The 18,053-nt window shown below is 63.8% G+C and overlaps 2 protein-coding genes across 6 annotated transcripts in view; one reads left to right on the top strand and one right to left on the bottom strand.

The window, feature by feature from the left end:
- The window catches only part of SOX13 (SRY-box transcription factor 13), a 39,517-nt gene extending 35,395 nt beyond the window's left edge, over positions 1-4,122 (top strand). For all 4 annotated transcript variants that reach the window (XM_066203816.1, XM_066203815.1, XM_066203814.1 and 1 more), the window contains 4 exons: positions 69-165; positions 248-391; positions 1,023-1,239; positions 1,828-4,122. In XM_066203816.1, the coding sequence (XP_066059913.1) occupies positions 69-165; positions 248-391; positions 1,023-1,239; positions 1,828-2,101 (732 nt within the window). In that variant the 3' untranslated portion in view covers positions 2,102-4,122. The remainder of the gene's footprint in view (positions 1-68; positions 166-247; positions 392-1,022; positions 1,240-1,827) is intronic.
- Positions 4,123-5,465: 1,343 nt separating this feature from the next.
- Positions 5,466-16,069, bottom strand: ETNK2 (ethanolamine kinase 2). Of its 2 annotated transcripts, XM_066203818.1 has the most exons (8): positions 15,842-16,069; positions 10,970-11,229; positions 10,161-10,298; positions 7,786-7,928; positions 7,621-7,704; positions 6,427-6,596; positions 5,774-5,847; positions 5,466-5,551 (listed from the first exon to the last, which is right to left on the bottom strand). In XM_066203818.1, the coding sequence occupies exons 1-8, from the start codon at positions 16,052-16,054 to the stop codon at positions 5,479-5,481; spliced, it is 1,155 nt and encodes a 384-aa protein (XP_066059915.1). In that variant the 5' UTR covers positions 16,055-16,069; the 3' UTR covers positions 5,466-5,478. The 2 variants fall into 2 exon arrangements, with proteins under 2 accessions (XP_066059915.1, XP_066059914.1); XM_066203817.1 differs by lacking the exon at positions 5,774-5,847 and having other exon boundaries at positions 5,472-5,551; positions 15,842-16,049.
- Positions 16,070-18,053: the final 1,984 nt, after the last annotated feature.

Raw genomic sequence — 18,053 nt, 5'->3', positions numbered from 1 at the left:
GCACCCCAGTGCCACCAGCCACAGCTGTCCCCTGGCTGGGGGTGGCTCCTGACCGGGCTGTCCTGCAGGAACACGTCGGGATGGATTCCTCGCCGGTGAAGGAGCGGATGGAGGAGACCCCCGGGCACCGGCTGGACGAGGCTCTGCTGGGCTGTGAGATGGACGGTGAGGATGGAGGGGAGCTTGGTGGGGAGCCCAGGTCTGCCCCATCCTCCACCTCCTGCCTCATCCCGGGTGTCCCTCGCAGGCTCCCGGCACTTCCCCGAGTCCAGGAACAACAACCACATCAAGCGGCCCATGAACGCCTTCATGGTGTGGGCCAAGGACGAGCGCAGGAAGATCCTGCAGGCCTTCCCCGACATGCACAACTCCAGCATCAGCAAGATCCTGGGTGAGACCCTGGGGCAGGGGATCCCCTCTGCATCCCCTGGAGGGGTGGGAATAAAATCCCGGGGCAGGGGATCCCCTCTGCATCCCCTGGAGGGGTGGGAATAAAATCCCGGGGCAGGGGATCCCCTCTGCATCCCCTGGAGGGGTGGGAATAAAATCCCGGGGCAGGGGATCCCCTCTGCATCCCCTGGAGGGGCGGGAACAAGATCTTGGGGCAGGGGCTTCTCTGAATCACCACAGAGGGACCTCCCTGACCTAGGGAAGGTCAGGAAACCTGAGGGGATGGATCCCTGGAGGTGCCTGGGAAAAGTCAGGGAATGAGGGGATGGGTCCGGGGGGGGAAGGTCAGAGAATGAGGGGATGGATCCCTGGAAATGCCCAGGGAAAGTCAGGGAAGCTGTTCCCGACCTTCTGGCAGAACCCGGCAGCACCACGTGGCTCCCACCAGCGCAGCTGCAAATCCAGGTGCCATTCCCACAAGGCCCAACATTAATTACCAGCACTCACTCGTTAATCAACCAACCAGCATTAATCACCATTAATCACCAACGACTCTCAGGCTGGGCTCATCCCAGCCACGACTCCCTCGGCTCAGGCGAGGTGCGAGGACGCTCTGCTCCTTCCCCACGCAGGATCCCGCTGGAAATCCATGTCCAACCAGGAGAAGCAGCCGTACTACGAGGAGCAGGCGCGGCTGAGCCGGCAGCACCTGGAGAAGTACCCGGACTACAAGTACAAGCCGCGGCCCAAGCGCACCTGCATCGTGGAGGGCAAGCGGCTGCGCGTGGGCGAGTACAAGGCACTGATGAGGAACCGGCGCCAGGACGCCAGGCAGGGATATTTGATAGGGTAATTGATAAGGGACACGCCCTGCGACCTGCCCCCCGCGGGGCTCTGAGGGGTGGCGCTGGGGGGGGGTCACCTGGTGGCATGGGGGGTGTTCACCTGGGGACATGGGTGGGTGTTCATCTGGTGGCACAGGTGCTCCACCTGGTGACATGGGTGTTCACCTGGTGACATGGGTGGGGGTCACGTGGTGGCATGGGAGGTGTTCACCTGGTGACATGAGGGGGGTATTCACCTGGTGGCAGGGGGGGGTGTTCATCTGGTGACATGGGGTTTGTGCCCACCTGGTGTCCCATGGGTTGAGTGTTCACCTGGTGACACAGGTGGGCGTTCATCTGGTGACATGGGTGGGGCCTCACCTGGTGACACGGGTGAGGGCTCACCTGGTCACCACAGGTAGGGACTCACCTGGTGACATTGGTGGGGGCTCACCTGGTGACATGGGTGGGGACTCAGCTGGTCACCATGGGTGGGGACTCGCCTGGTCATCATAGGGTTTGTGCCCACAGACTGTCCCTCCCCTGGGGTGGCTGAGGGACACCCCGTGTCCCCCGGCCGCCCCTCTCAGCGCCCGCCCCCCGTGTCCCACAGGCCGCAGGGCAGCCAGGTGCCCCCCAGCTCCTCGGACGTGCTGTACCCGCGGCCCGTGGGCGTGCAGCTGCCCCCGCCCCTCCTGGAGCATTACCTGCCCCGCGGCGTGGACCCCGCCATGCCCGTCATCGTCAACACCCGCAGCCTCAAGGACGGGGACGCCGGGGACGACGGGCACTCGGCGGCCGAGGGGGACATGTACCGCTACAGCGAGGACGAGGACTCGGAGGGCGAGGACAAGAGCGACGGCGAGCTGGTGGTGCTGACGGACTGAGGGGACTCGGGGGGACAGCGCGGGGGGTGGCGGGGCCGGCTGCCACCGCCGGGAGTGTCCCGGTGGGACGGGACTCGGCCACAGCAGAGGGGGGTGCCACCAGGGTGGGCACCTGGAGCTGTGGGCGGCACGGACTTGGCTTGGCCTCGCTGTGGTGGCACACGGAGCTGAGGCCACCGAGCCTGGAGGTTTGGTGACACGGCGCTGCTGCGCTGGCATCCCCTGAGGGTGCAGGGAACCTCCAGAGCGTCTCCCAGCCCTGCAGCACCTGCGGGTCCCGGAGAGCCTCACCTGCTGGGCAAGGAGTGGGGACACGGGATGGGGACACGGAGTGGGGACACGCTCGTCCCTCCTCTATCCTGGTGTGACCTCCCCGCTCGGTCTTTGGAGCCTGCCAGCGAATTCCCACGGAGCCAATTTTAGCTCCAGCCTGGCCCCGGCTCCGGCCAAGGGCTCCTCGGGGCCCTTTGTGCTCCCGGCAGCTCTGGCCCACTTTGGGAACAAAGCGGGGGCTGTTCCTGCCCTGCCAGCCCCTGCTCGGGGCGGGGGACGTGCCCGGCTGTCCCTGGGCACCTGTCCCTGGAGCTCGGGCTCCACCTGAGCCCTGCACGGTGAGAGAGAGGGAGAGAAAATGGCTGTTGGGGGAAAAAAATCAATTCTTAGGAAAAATGAACTTGCTCCGGTCAGAGCCCGTTCCGGGGGGGGTTGGGGTGTGGCGTAGCTGTGCTGGAGGGGCGTCCAGGTGAGAGTCTGGGGTGTCCAGATGTGTGTGTACAGTGTGCAGGTGTGCACATGCGGTGTCCAGGGGGGTGTGGGCAGTGTCCAGGTGTGCACGTGTGTTTTTCAGGTGCATTTGTGCAGTGTCCAGGGGTGTGTGTGCAGTGTCCAGGTGCGCACGTGTCATATTCAGGTGTGTGTGCAGTGTCCAGGGCTGTGTGCACAGTTCAGGTGTGCATGTGGAATGTCCAGGTGTGCAAACACAGGGTCCAGGTGTGTGCGTGTGCAGTGTCTGGGTGTGCACACACAGTGTCCAGGAGTGTGGGCAATGTCCAGGTGTGCGTGTGGTGTCCGGGAGTGTGTGTGGTGTCCAGGTGTGCATGTGCAGTGTCCGGGAGTGTGTGTGCTGTCCAGGTGTGCATGTGCAGTGTCCGGGAGTGTGTGTGTGGTGTCCAGGTGTGTGTGTGCTTTCCAGCTGTGCACACGCAGTGTGTGTGTGTGTGTGTGTGAGTGCCGTGCCCAGCTGTGCACACCCGCTCTCCGCCTGCCCGTGTCCCCCGGTGTCGTTCCGTGCGCGGGGCTCCGGCACCTCCCTGTGGCAGCAGCCGGGAACAGGCCCCGAGCCCGGGACACCGCGGGGACAGTGACAGCGCTGGGGACATCGCGGGGACTGTCACCATCCTGGGGACACCAGGGGGACAGTGACAGAATTGGGGCACTGCAGGGACAGCGACAGTGCTGGGAACACCACGGGGACTGTCACCATGACGGGGACACTGCAGGAGGCACGGCCACCCGGTCTCGAGGCTGCAAAAAGCTGGCACCACCCTCTGTCCCCTTGTCCCCCTGTCCCCAACCCGGGGTGGGGATCTGAAGCTCAGCAGCATCAGCAGCCTGGTGCCGGGGACACCGCCGAGGGGACATCCTTTATCCCAGGGGACATCCCGCCTGCCCCCAGCCCAGCCGGCCCCTGGCTCCTCTCCTGCCCTTCGGCAGCGCTTTATTTATTCCCAGCTCCCTGCGCCGGGTCCCTGGGGAGGGGTCCCGGCTCCGGGGCGGGCTGTGCTGCAGAGGGGCTGGGGGCAGATGTGTCCCCTCCCCACAGCCGCGGCCCTTCCTGTCCCTCCTCCATTCGTTCTCTCTTTCTGTTGTTGTCGTTCCGTTTCGTTTTTAAAGATTGTAAATATAGATAGAGCTTTATTTTGTTAAGAAGACAGACGAGTAACTTAACCTGGATGTTTCACATCCCTCTTCACAATCGTCCCTCCCCGTCCCTTGGCACAATAAAATTGACTTTTTTTGGAGCGCAGAGTGGGGCCTGGGCTGCACCAGACTGGGGGGGCGAGGGTTGGATGGGGACATCTCCAGGTACAGGAGGGACAGGAGCATCCCCCAGACCCCGGGGGTGCTGCCCCTGCTCCAGCACAGCCCCCCCCGGACCCACCACCCCTAAATCCCAGCTACCAGCAGCTTTTATTTCACAACAAAAAAACCCCACGGATGCGCCAGCAGCGCTGGTCCCAGACAAGGGACAGTCACCTTGTCCCCACAGCCAGGGCAGGGGCACAGGGCTCTGGGGGTGGTCCCCGTGACCAGACAAGGGACAGTCACCTTGTCCCCACAGCCAGGGCAGGGGCACAGGGCTCTGGGGGTGGTCCCTGGTCCCAGACAAGGGACAGTCACCTTGTCCCCACAGCCAGGGCAGGGGCACAGGGCTCTGGGGGGTGGGACAGGGGTGGGGACAGGCAGGACCGACCCCCCGGGACCTCCCTGACCCTGGAGGAGAGGGTGAAGGCAGAGCTGGGTGTGCAGGGGAAGCCACCAAGCTAAAGGGGACAGTGGGGACAGGCAGGGGCAGCGGTGGGGACACGCAGAGCGCAGTGGGGACAGGCACCCAGTGCCCACCAGCAGCACCCCACTGGTGCCAGACCCTCGCGGCTCACGGCTGCCCCTTTCCCCGCAGCTCCAGCCCCTCCTGGAGAAGGATCCCGTGCCTGGGGTCACCAGGTTTGGGGGTGACACCCCGGTGACAGCCAGCAGGGCAGGAGGGGACAGAGGGCACAGCGAAGTGACCGGGCAGCTCTGGGGGCTCCTGAGCAGACAGGGGGGGACGGCATGTCCCTCCCTGGGGACAGCGGGGCAGGGTGGTGGCGTGTCCCTCCTCGGGGACAGCACAGGGACAGCGGGGCGGGGTGGCGGCGTGTCCCTCCTCGGGGACAGCACAGGGACAGCGGGGCGGGGTGGCGGCGTGTCCCTCCTCGGGGACAGCACAGGGACAGCGGGGCGGGGTGGCGGCGTGTCCCTCCTCGGGGACAGCACAGGGACAGCGGGGCGGGGTGGCGGCGTGTCCCTCCTCGGGGACAGCACAGGGACAGCGGGGCGGTGCCAGCCCCCGCAGCAGCAGCAGCAGCAGCAGCGGTGCCAGCAGGGCACGGACCCGCCGGGCACCGGGGCCGAGCGCGGCTCGGCCTTAAGGCGATGGTGAGGCTTCCTGGCGTGGGCTGTGGTCCTCTCCAGCATCTCGTGGTCCAGTTTGGGGGTGTCCAGGCTCTCCCGGCAGCGGTGGTGGCTCCTCCTGTCCCCCCTGTCACCGGCAGGAGCGGCCCTGGCCCCCGGCTGGGCCGGGCAAGGGGCCAGGACAGAAGAGCTGGGGGTGGCTCCTACTTGGGGACCTGCAGGGCTGTGACCACCGGCTTCATCTTGAAGTATTGTTTAAACCTTAACTTTGCATATCTGCCGGGAGAGAAGGGACAGCTCGGAGCCACTCGTGTCGCCAGGGACTGCCGGGATCCTCCCTGGAATCCTCCCCTGGGATCCTCTCCAGGATTCTCCCCGGGGACTGCTGGGATCCTCCCCACGATCCTCCCCAGGATCCTCCCCGGGATCCTCCCCAGGGACCACCGGGATCCTCCTGCTCCTCTCATTTCCCCCCGGGAGCCAGCGCGGTGGCCTCACCTTAAGAAATTAAAGTCTATGGTCGAGTATTTATCCTGGATCAGGCCCCAGCAGGCCCAGAGGAAATGGGATGCCTGCAAGGGGCAGAACACGGATCAGGGAGCGGCCCCGTGGCACGGGAACACTCCTGCCTCTCCTGGCTGGGCCCAGAGTGCCCGGGGCTGTGACAAGGACAGGACAGGGACAGGGCTGGCCCACACGGGGATTTCTGTGCCCTCCAGAGGCTGCTCCCGCCTGGAGCCAGGGTTGGCAGCAGGGAGGATGCTGAACACGGGCTCCCACCCTCCCGGCAGCTCCAGCCAGGAAAACAGAGGAGATTTCACCTGAAATTTCCAGAAAACCGGCCGGGGCCGCCGCTGGCAGTCACCACAGAGGATTTCCTCACGCCCGGCCGTGCCCGACCCCTCTGAAGAGCTGCCCAAGGCCACGGCTGTCGGACACACGCCGTCCCCAACACACCCCCGTGACCTCGCCAGGCACTGCCAGGCCCCTGGGACAGCCTGTCCCCGATGTCCCTGAGCCCCCGAGCTGGCACCTGCAGCCCCATCCCCGCCAGGCCAGCTGGAAGCCCGAGAGCAGAGCAGAAAACTCATCCCCTGGGTTGTGCTCCCAGCCCTGGAGCGAGGCCGGCTCCTCCCAGCCCCAGCACTCACCAAGGAGAACTTGTTCACTTGCACGTAGAGAGTTTCCAGCTCCTCCTGGGACACCTGGGTGTCACCTGGGTGCCCCTGGGTGAGCTCCTTGTAGGCCTGCAGGTAGGAGTGCAGCCACTGCAGCTGCGTCTCCTTGCTGGGGTAGAGGCCATAATCCACCTCCTTCACACCTGGGGGGTCAGGGGGACACGGGGGGGGACACAGAGGGGACACGGAGGGATTGGAGTCTCCACGGCAAAGCGAGGAGAGCACAACCCCCCCCAGGCACAAACCAAGGATCTGGCCGGCAGGTGAGGAGCCAGGAACGGCAGCCAGGTGCCCCAAAGCAGCAGAGCCCCCGCTCTGAGCACGGGCAGCCCCAGTTCCTGCTGTAGGATTTGGGGTGCGGCTCCCTCCTCCGTCCCCAGGGCTGGGGAGATCCCATTTCCCATCACGGGATTGGGGTTTCGGCTCCCTCCTCCATCCTCAGGGATCAGGAGGCCTCAGGACAGCCCCGTGTCCCACCCCAAGACTGGGATAACACTCCCTCCTCCACCCCCGGTTACAGGGACATCCCATTCCCCACTTTGGAGCTGAGGATTCGACTCCCTCCTCCAACCCAGGGATGAAAAGACCCCATTTCCCAGCATGGGGCTGGAATAAAGCTCCCTCCTCCATCCCAGTAACAGGAAAAGCCCATTGCCCATCCCGAGACTGGGGACTCAACTCCCTCGGCAACGAAGAGACCCCACGTCCCATCCCAGGGCTGGGGACAAAACTCCCTCCTCTAGCCCAGCAACAGGAAGACCCATCTCCACCCCAAGACCGGGGATTCCACTCCTCTACCCCAGGGATGGGGACACCCCAGGCCAGGGCTGGGGGAGCCCTCTGGATCCCACATAGGATCCCATCTCCCGCCCCAGAGGATCCCATTTCCCACCCCAGAGGATCCCATTACCCACCCCAGAGGATCCCATTCCCACCCCTGAGGATCCCATTCCCACCCCAGAGGATCCCATTTCCCACCCCAGAGGATCCCATTTCCCATCCCAACAGGATGGATCCCATCTTCTGCCCCAGAGGATCCCATTCCCGCCCCAGAGGATCCCATTTCCCACCCCAGAGGATCCCATTCCCACCCCTGAGGATCCCATTCCCACTCCAGAGGATCCCATTTCCCATCCCAACAGGATGGATCCCATTTCCCACCCCGACCTGCGAACTCGTTGAAGTGGTTCCCGATGTCGAAGGCCTGGTAGTTGTACCCCGTGTACTCGTAGTCGATGAACCGAACGTGCTCTGCGGGGACAAACGGGGCTGTCAGGAGGGGGGGGACACAGAGGTGACACCCCCGGGGGACACCCCAGGGGACACACGGACCCCGTGTCCCGTCGTAGATGATGTTCTTGCACAGCAGGTCGTTGTGGCACAGCACCACGGGCGAGCCCAGCTGCGGCAGCGTCTCCTCCATCCAGGCCAGCTCCTGCTCCAGTGCCTCGGGGCCGGGCACGTCCTGCGGGAGCCTGGACACGGGGACAGAGGGGACAGGGTGGGAGCCTGCCCAGGGGACAGAGGGGACAGGGTGGGAGCCTGGCCACAGGGACAGAGGGGACAGGGTGGGAGCCTGCCCAGGGGACAGAGGGGACAGGGTGGGAGCCTGCCCAGGGGACAGAGGGGACAGAGGGGACAGAGGGGACAGGGTGGGAGCCTGGCCAGGGGACAGAGGGGACAGAGGGGACAGGGTGGGAGCCTGCCCAGGGGACAGAGGGGACAGAGGGGACAGAGGGGACAGGGTGGGAGCCTGGCCAGGGGACAGAGGGGACAGAGGGGACAGGGTGGGAGCCTGCCCAGGGGACAGAGGGGACAGAGGGGACAGAGGGGACAGGGTGGGAGCCTGCCCAGGGGACAGAGGGGACAGAGGGGACAGAGGGGACAGGGTGGGAGCATGGCCAGGGGACAGAGGGGACAGGGTGGGAGCCTGGCCAGGGGGACAGAGGGGACAGGGTGGGAGCCTGGCCAGGGGACAGAGGGGACAGAGGGGACAGAGGGGACAGAGGGGACGGGGTGGGAACCTGGCCAGGGGACAGAGGGGACAGGGTGGGAGCCTGGCCAGGGGGACAGAGGGGACAGGGTGGGAGCCTGGCCAGGGGACAGAGGGGACAGAAGGGACGGGGTGGGAACCTGGCCAGGGGACAGAGGGGACAGGGTGGTGGCATCGCCGCTGCTCTCGGGGAGACTCCCCGGGGGCTCGGGGGCGGCGTTTCCCTGGTGTCCAGCGCTTCGCTGGGGGCTCAGGGACAGAACTGCTCTTCCCTGGGGGCCCGGGGGCAGAATTTCCCCAGTTTCCAGCATTTCCCTGAGGCTCAGGGGCAGAATTCCCCCGGCTTCCAGTGCTTCCCTGGGGCTACAGGAGCAGAGTTGCTCTTCCCTGGGGTCTCAGGGGTAGAATTTCCCCGACGTCCCCCTCGTGCCTTACAAACGATCCCATCAATGCCGCAAAACGGGGCTACCGAGGCTGTTTTTGGGGAGGGGGCCAGGTTTGGTGCCCAGGCAGACACCACACCTCAGCCTCAGCGCATCCTTGTCCCCAAAAACCCCCCAAACCCACCCGGCGGGGCGTTGGGGATGCTTTGGGCTCACTCGGGGCCCTCAGGAGCGCGGCTTTCCAAGGAGAGAGCTCGTTAATGATTGCCTAATTGGTTGGGTAAAGTCTGCCCGCGGGCGAGCGGAGCGCGGCTGGCTCCTGTCCCGGGTTAATGATTGTCCCGCCGCGGGGGTCGTTCACCTCCTCCGCCCCTTGGGGCTGCCCAAAGCCTTCCCCGCCACCCCAACACTCACCTGCCGCCCCCCAAAAAATGGTTTGGGAGCGAGAACTGAGAGTTTGAATTTCTGGGATGTATCGTCAGCTCAGCTGGGATTGAGCTCGGGCTTATTCTAGGCTTAAACTCCCGGGAGGAGGAGGAGGAGGAGGAGGATTGTTGCAGCAGTGGGAGGCTGTGGCTCCGGCTGGATCCTGCCTGGATGCTGCACAGACACATCCCAGAGCTCCAAAAGAGCTCAAATTCCCTCCCAAACGCAGCAGGAAGGGGTTGGAGCTGATCCTGGGGCTCCTGGGGGAATCCAGCAGAGGATCCAACCCCAAATCCCTGCAGAGACTTCACCTGGGATCCAGGGCTGTGCCCAGAGCTCCAAAAAAAGCTGAAATCCTGCCCCAACTGACAGCAGGAAGGGGCTGGAGCTGCTCCTGGGGCTCCTGGGGGGATCCACCAGTGGATCCAGCCCCAAATCCCTGCAGAGACTTCACCTGGGATCCAGGGCTGTGCCCAGAGCTCCAAAAAAAGCTGAAATCCTGCCCCAACTGACAGCAGGAAGGGGCTGGAGCTGCTCCTGGGGGGATCCACCAGTGGATCCAGCCCTAAATCCCCACAGAGGCTTCACCTGGGATCCAGGGCTGTGCCCAGAGCTCCAAAAAAGCTGAAATCCCCCCTAAATTGGCAGCAGGAAGGGGCTGGAACTGCTCCTGAGGCTCTGAGAGGGATCCAGCAGTGGATCCAGCCCCAAAACCCCACAAAGGCTTCACCTGGGATCCAGGGCTGTGCCCAGAGCTCCAGAAAAACTGAAATCCTCCCCAAATCCCCGCAGAGGCTTCACCTGGGATCCAGGGCTGTGCCCCCTGGTCCTGCCCAGCCCCGGAGCTGTGTGTGCAGGGGGTGCCCGAGGCAGAGCCCGGCTCTGGGGGATCCCTCTGCCTTTACCTGGGGTCGGATACCTTTGGGCTGAGCTCGCTCTTCACCAGGCTGAGGTATTTGCGCAGCTTCTGCCACAGGATGGGCCTGGGCAGGCTCCCGTTGGCGTGGATGGCGTGGACTCGGGCCATCTCCCGGGCCACCAGCCTGGAGACACAGCAGAGGGGTCAGAGGTGATCCCAAAGCCTCGAAATCCCGCCCTGAAATCCCCCCAAAGGAGCTTTGGGATGTCCTGAAAATCCTGCTTGAAACACGGGGTGAGCACAGCTGACCCCCCACTCCATGGCAGGGATCAGCCTCTGAAGGGTTTCAGAGTTCACGTTTCCAGGGCAAATCCAGGCCTAAACTGTGCTTTTCCCAAGAAATTCCAGCTTCCCAGAAAACCTTTATTCCAGGCTCCCAGAAAAACCTTTATTCCAGGTTCCTAGAAAACTTTTATTCCAGCTTCCCAGGAAAAAAAACACCCTCTGTTCACCAAAACCTGACGCTTCAGAAATCGAGTGATTTTAACAAATTGGCTGAAGTTTTTCCCAGTTTATCCCCCGACACCACCCAGGTATTTATTTAGAATAATAATTAATATATAATATAATATAATATAATATAATATAATATAATATAATATAATATAATATAATATAAATATGATTTTTATAAATATAAATTATATTTTTATTTATAAATAAATAAACCACCCAGGGCTGGGCGCACCAACGTCCCCCACCCATGGCAGCGAGGGGAGAGCTGGAAAAACAGAACAAATCCCCCAAAAAATCATGGATTTTCCCCGGAAAACCCCCAGGGGAAGTCGCACCCACCTGAAGATGTGAGGATCCCGCACGTGGTGCGGCCCCAGGGCGATTCCCGGCAGGAATTGGTAGCAGAGGCCGTTCTGGAAGGCGCAGTAGAGGTCAGGGGCGCAGCCGTGGGCTCGCAGCACCTGGAAATTCCTCAGCTCCGTCTCCCTGTCCACCAGCAGCTCGGTTTTCCTGCCGTACACGCGGACCAGCAGCGCGTCCCCCATGCCCTCGTCCCTGTAGCAGGCCACCAGCTTGTTGGTGATGCCGTCAGTGAAGAGCTGGGAGGGGACAAAGAGGGCCGGAGGTGACACCCGGAGTGCCGGCTGGGAGTGGGGGAACCCTGTCGCCCTGGATTTTTCAGCTCCCTGCTCTTTACGTTCTGTACCGGAGTTTTCTCCGGCATTGTAACGTGAACAAGGAGTGATGTTTTGCAAATCGTCCATTCACAAACTGATGGGCTTCTGGGTTGGCCAGCGGGCTCAGAGAAGTGTCAACCTCATCCCTCAATCCTACATAAAGTCAGAATCCCCAAATAAACTTCCTTCTTTTCTGCACTGACGGTGTAAGTGTCTTGATTTTTGTGTCTGTCTGCTGGCAGAACCCACCCTGGCCTCTTCCCACCCGGGGAAAAACCTCGTGGTGATGGCAGGAATGGGGGAAAGGAACCCCCCTGGCCTCTTCCCACCCAAGGAAAAACTTCATGGTGATGGCAAAAATGAGGAAAATGAGCAGGGCAGCACAGCCAGGACAAGTCCTGGGGGAGGTGACAGGAGTTTGCAAAGACTCGAGGCTCAGGGCTCTGTGGTTTGGGTGGAAATCCTGTGATTTTTCACCTGGAACAGCGTGTGGGCCCGACGTTTCTGGGCCTGAGAGATTTTTTAGCCCGCTAGCAGCTGCTAACTTTTTTTTCCCCAAGGAAAAAAATTCTCAAGGAAGCTTCTTCTCAAAACAACCCTGGCCAACAACTCTCCTTTCTCCAAACGATCTTTCTCCAGGTGCTTTGCTGTTTGTCCGGTTTAACCCATGGGATCAGAGAGGTGTTGTTCCTGTTCACTGACCATGTTAAGTCTGCCATGGGAACACCTTATGAAAGGTGGCAAGAATTAGGCAATAAAAGCTTTGCCTTCTGAAATATTTGGAGTCTCTCATGTTTCTTTCGTGCCTCACTGGCACAGAACGGCTCAGGGATATCTCAGGGACAGCTCGGATGTGCCAGCAGCATGTTTGGCACAGGGAGCAGCCCCGGGAATCGCTCCCGGGGGAGGAGGGGGAAAAAAAAAAAAAAACCAACAAAATCAGGGTGAATTGGCAGGGAATTAAAAAGAAATAATAAATAAATAAACCACCCACGGAGGCGGAAAACAAGCCCGGAGCAAACACCACCGCCCCGTCCCCTCCTCCGACCCTCCCCGCGGGCCGGGGCGCTGATAGGCGGGGACGTCGCTGCCGGGGACATCCCGTGTCAGCGCTCTGACGGCTCCTCGCAGATGGAAAGGGAGTTTTGTTCTCCCGGCGCTCCGCCTTGGCCGCCTGCCCGCGCACATGCCGCGGCTGCTGCCGCCTGCGCCGGGCTCCGAGCCCCGTCCCGCCGGGATTTCGGGAACTTCCAGGGCACCGAGGGGGTTTGGGGATGTGCCACCCCACGGGAAATCACCCCCAGGGTCCCCCATGCCAGTTCCCCTTGGAATGATTCCTTCATCCCACCGGGATTTTGGGCACTTGCAGGGCACCGAGGGGGTTTAGGGCTTTGTGACCCCACAGGAAATCCCTGCCCCATTTCTCCCCACACTGTGGGATGGATGTTCAGCTCCAAGCTGAGCACTCCTGGGAGCCGTGGCTCCCCCTGGAATGATTCCCTCATCCCTGTGGGATCGGGGAGCTGGAGCAGGAGGGGGGAGAGGGATGGGACGGATAATTTTAGACATCCCACTCAGCAACCCACGCTCCCCTATAGACTTCCTATATATAGGCCTCCCGGAGCAGCCTCCCGAGGGAGACTCCGGGCTCTGGAATGGGATCCTCCAAGTCACACGGGGCTGGCAGCCCCATCCCACAGCTGGATTTGGGGCGAGCAGGGCAAGGCAGCTGCCTCATCCTCAGGGGCTGCTGCTGAACCTTCTCAAGCTGCTTTTCCCCGAGCTGATAATCTGGGTTTCACCACGGGGCTCAGCTCTTCCCTCCTCCTGTCCTGCCAGGGGCAGCAGAAGTGTCACATCCCGTCCGTGCAGGTGTCACCATCGGCCACACCTGGGCGGGCCGCAGGCTCCACATCGAGTGAAATCCTGGTGTGTTGCTCTGTTTTGCTGCCCCACAGCCCGGGCAGCCCTTTCCAGCAGGTTTAACGGGATTACTGAGCCTTATCCCGCCCCGAATTCCAGGCCACCAAGCTCTGGAGACGCACACGTGGTGCCTCGGTGACCCGCAGGGTTTGGGGCTGGCAGCTCCGCCGGCTCCCAGGGATCGGCTGGGGCTGCTCGGGGGACGTTCCCTGTGTTTCCAGGCCGCAGCCACCCCAAATCGTCGCCCCAAATCCCTCCTGCAGCCGGGTGACAGCAGGGACAGAGGGAAGGAGTCAAACTCCGTGAACTTTGCCAAAGCGCCGGGGAGGTGTGAAACAGCAAAATCCAACTCCCGGCGCTGCACCTGCTGGGAGAATCCCTCAGCATTCCCAAAACACCTCCGTGCCTCGGCACCCCCAGCCCCAGCAGGGCAACTTGTTGCCAGATCTGGGCTCAAAACGTCCAACCAACCCTGCCGGAATCCTCGCAGGGCTTCGGCTCCGCGGAGCCACCACCCTTATCTCTGGCTGAGGGATGGAGGGATGGAGGGATGGAGGGATGGAGGGATGGAGGGATGGAGGGATGGAGGGATGGAGGGATGGAGGGATGGAGGGATGGAGGGATGGAGGGATGGAGAAATTTGTGATTCCCTGGGAGCGTGGGTGGGTGGCTGGCTCGGACATTCCTCAGGGATGAGGAGCAGGAGCTCTGGGAAGCGGGCACAGCCTGGAGCTCGGGGCAGCCCCAGCAGCCTCCAGATCCTCCTTGCCGTGTTCCTCAGCTCCGGGAGGGTTTTTTCCCGTGCCACTGGCACAGGCTGGTACAGCCCCAGCGAGGTGCTGGGAACAGGGCAGAGCTCCAGGGCAGCGGGCAGGGGAATGGGATCGCTAATGGGAACCAGCTGAGGCCCCCGGCCCGCTCCATCCCATCCCCAGCGGCTCCCGCCAGGGGAAAACGCGGGGAGGAGGGAAAGCAGCCGAGGGAAACGCAACGGGAGGGTTTTCCCTCAGCTCCTAAGTGGGTTTTTTCCCTTTTTCTTTTTTTTTTTTTTTTTAAATTAAAAACACACGCACACACCCGAGCTGCCGTTGAACGCTGACCCCTGCGGAGCCTGGATCCCGCAGAGCCGGGGGGTCCCTGCACACAAGCACCGAGCACAGCTCGACATTTCCTGCCCCTGCAAACTCCAACTCCCAGCTTCCTGCCCGCTGCCATCTGCCCTTTCAGGCGGCTTTTCCTGCAGCTCCTTGTATTTAATTACACTTGGCTATTAATACATTTTTAATGACGGGAAGCGCGTGTGCCTTTCGGAGGGGACACTGCCTCACGTGCAGACGTTTAAGGGCACGCAGCGCCGGCCCCTGCACGCTCCGCTGCCCGGCGCCGGGGCCACCAGCCCGTGTCACCTGTGTCACCTGTGTCACCCCAGGGCAGGCACGAGGGGGACAGGGATTCCCACGCCAGCCCAGCAAAGCCCTGGCAGCCCCGCACAGCCCAGCCCTGCCCCGTGCCGGGAGCCCGGATCTGGTGTCCGGCTCCCACCTGAGCTGGGGCTCAGCCCACGCAGCCCGGGAGATGTGGGAGCGGACAAAAAATCCCAAACAAGAGCGGCACCCGGGAGCGGCCACTCCTGCGGGCAGCCCGGGGACACTTTTGTCCCCAAAAGCCACCGCTGGGTGAGCACCCCAGGGGTCCCTGAACCTCGTGGGGGGTGTGCCATGGGGGTGTCACAGATGATGGACCCCCGAGAGCGCAGAGGGGAGACCCAGGGGTGGGGGGGGACAGGGTGTCACATCCTCTGGGGCACGTCCTGGAGCCCCCCGTGGTGAACCCCACAGCCCCCCTTGGGTGAGCCCTACATCCTCCCTCGAACAGATCCTGCTGCCCCCCGGGTTGAACCCCATAGTCCCCCTAGGATGGACCCTATAGCCCTATAGGCTGAGCCCCACAACCCCCATGGGGCAGACCCTATAGCCCTATAGGCTGAGCCCCACAACCCCCATGGGGCAGACCCTATAGCCCTATAGGGTGAGCTCCACAACCCCCATGGGGCAGACCCTATAGCCCTATAGGCTGAGCTCTACAACCCCCATGGGGCAGACCCTATAGCCCTATAGGCTGAGCCCCACAACCCCCATGGGGCAGACCCTATAGCCCTATAGGCTGAGCTCCACAACCCCCATGGGGCAGACCCTATAGCCCCCACGCTGAGCCCCACAACCCCCAAGGACAGACCCTATAGCCCCCCGGCTGAGCCCCACAACTCCCCTAGGACAGACCCTATAGCCCCCCGGCTGAGCCCCACAGCTTCCCTAGGACAGACCCTATAGCCCTGCAGGCTGAACCCTACAACGCCCCTAAGGACAGACCCTACAGCCCTATAGGCTGAGCCCCACAACCCCTCTGGGGCACACCCTACAGCCCCCCAGCGTGAGCCTCGCAGCCCCCCTTGAGCTGACCCCACACCCCACCGGGGCGAGCCCCGCAGCCCCCTCACGCCGACCCCACAACCCCACCCCAGCCGGGCTCCGCAGCCCCACCGCGCCATCCCCGCGGGGCAGCGGCTGCCGGTTCTCGGGGTGCCGGCTCAGGGTCGTCCCCCGCCCCGTACCTTGGTCTTCACCGTGGCCGGCTCCCAGGCGGGTCTGAGCTGCCGCACGATCCGCAGCGCCCCGGGCAGCACGTCCCCCTCGTCCACCGCAATGCCGAGGTGCGGCACGGCGGGGGTCCCGCCGCCGCCCCCCCGCTCCGGCCGCGGGCAGTCGGGGCAGCGGGCGGGCGGTGCGGCCATGGCCAGCTCCGCGCTGCCGGAGCCGCGGCCCATGTGCCGCCGGGGGCTGCGCGGGGCCGGCGGCCGCGGGGAGGAGCCGCCGCCGTTGGGAAGCCATGAGTCACCGGCCCGCCTCCCGCCCGCCTCCCCGGCAGCCGCGGCAGCGCCCGCACCGGGGGCAGGGACGGCATCCTACCGGCACCCGCATCCCACCGGCACCGGGGGCAGGGACCCCCATCCCACCGGCACCGGGGGCAGGGACCCGCATCCTACCGGGACCCGCATCCCACCGGCACCGGGGGCAGGGACCCGCATCCTACCGGGATTCGCATCCCACCAGGACCGGCACCGGGAAGGGGATCCGCATCCTACCGGGACCGGCACCGGAAACGGGACCCGCATCCTACTGGGACCGCCACCGGGGGCAGGGGATCCGCATTCCAACCGGGACCCGCACCCCACGCAGCCCGAGGCCCGGGCGCCGCACCCGTGCCCGATCCGCACCGGCGTGAGCGGACCCGCTCCGGAACCCGGCCAGCGGATCCGCGCCCCGCCCGAACCGGGACCCCCGGCCGCCCGCGCCCGACCGGGACCGCACCCCGGGCAGTGGATCCGCAGCGGGATGGGGCACCCCATCCACGCCCGAGCCGCCCCGGCGAACTGGGCAGCGGAGCGCCGCCCGGCCGGCACCGGCACCGGGACCCCGCTCTGCCGCACCTGCTGTCGGTGCCTCCCGCACCCATTCCCGGAGCCCCTCAGCCACCTCCGGACCGAGATCCCCCCTCCGCACCTGCTGCCGGTGCCTCCTGCCCGCAGACCTTCCCCATCCGCTCCTGGACCCCCAAAGCCATCCCAGAGGATCCGCGCTGGGACCGGGACCGGGACCACCCCTGCCACACCTGCACCCCAATGTCCGTCCGTCCATCCATCCATCCATCCATCCATCCATCCATCCATCCATCCCTCCATCTCTCCCCTGACCCCCTCCGCCATCCCGGAGGGCTCCGCGCAGCCCCCGCTCCCTCCCTTTGGGGTTAAAAAGGACGAGGATGCCACGCACGGGACGAGCTGCAGCCCCCAGGGCTCCGGGCGGGATGGATGCCCTCGGGACAACCTCTCCCATCTCCGGGCACTGCCTTCCGCAGGGATTGCCGCAGGCTGGGATGAGGTTTTTGGGGGCGAATGCAGAGCGGGATTTTCCCCGCTGGCGGAGCAGAGCCCCCCGCAGCCCCCCGGACGCGGCTCCATTATCAGAGGAAATCACAGCGTCACACGGGCGGCGGAGAAAAATGCCCCCTCCAAAGCTCCCGGCTGGCCGCGCCTGAAATCAGCCCAATGCACCGTGGAGACCTGGGGGAAAAATCATTTAAAGAAGGGCGGGGGGGACACAAAAACCCCGCCGGGCTGTTTCCCGTGTTTCCAAAAATAGCGCCGGCCCTGTCAGTGTTAATAGGACGGGCATAATTACTGCCGCGCTGTGCCGGGCTGAGCGTGGCCTAATTGCTGGGCCGGAACGATCTAATCCGGGCTGCCGGAGCCCCGCGGGCGGGGCCGCCGCGTCCAGCGGGAAATTGCCCCCGGAGCAGGCGATTAGAGGTGTTAATAACCCGGCTTAAGGGGCCCGGCAGCAGCACCGCCGGCGGCTCGGGCGGGTTTTAACTCCCGCTGCTTGGAACGGAATGGGAATAGAAGCGGCTGGGCGGAAAACATCCCGGTTTAGGCCAGGCCGGAGCGTTTTCCAGCTGAGCGATGCGGCAGAAGCCGCGGTGGGGGCTGAAGTCACATTTTATTTCCGCTCGAGTCTTCTCCAGACCCGAACCTCGGCCGTGGAGAGCGGGGAAGAGGAGGTTTGGAGATTTCCAAGCGGGATTTTCCCCCCGCTAGGAAGGGGAGACTCTCGCCAGGCGTCTCTGCCCATCCAGAGGGTTGTGGATGCAGCTCCATCCCCCCGCCTCAGCAGATTCCCTCTTTTCTGGTGCTCCCATCCCTCCCAGCCGCTGCCTCCCGGCCCCCGGGGGTTTCCTGTGCTGGTGAGCGGCTCAGGAAACGCTGG

Source organism: Chamaea fasciata, unplaced genomic scaffold (genome assembly GCF_029207755.1).
Source record: "Chamaea fasciata isolate MVZ Bird 193981 ecotype frontalis unplaced genomic scaffold, bChaFas1.0.hap1 SCAF_25, whole genome shotgun sequence".
Classification (NCBI taxonomy): domain Eukaryota; kingdom Metazoa; phylum Chordata; class Aves; order Passeriformes; family Sylviidae; genus Chamaea; species Chamaea fasciata.
Note: the sequence above shows the minus strand (reverse complement) of the source record. Positions and strands in the feature narration are given on the sequence as shown.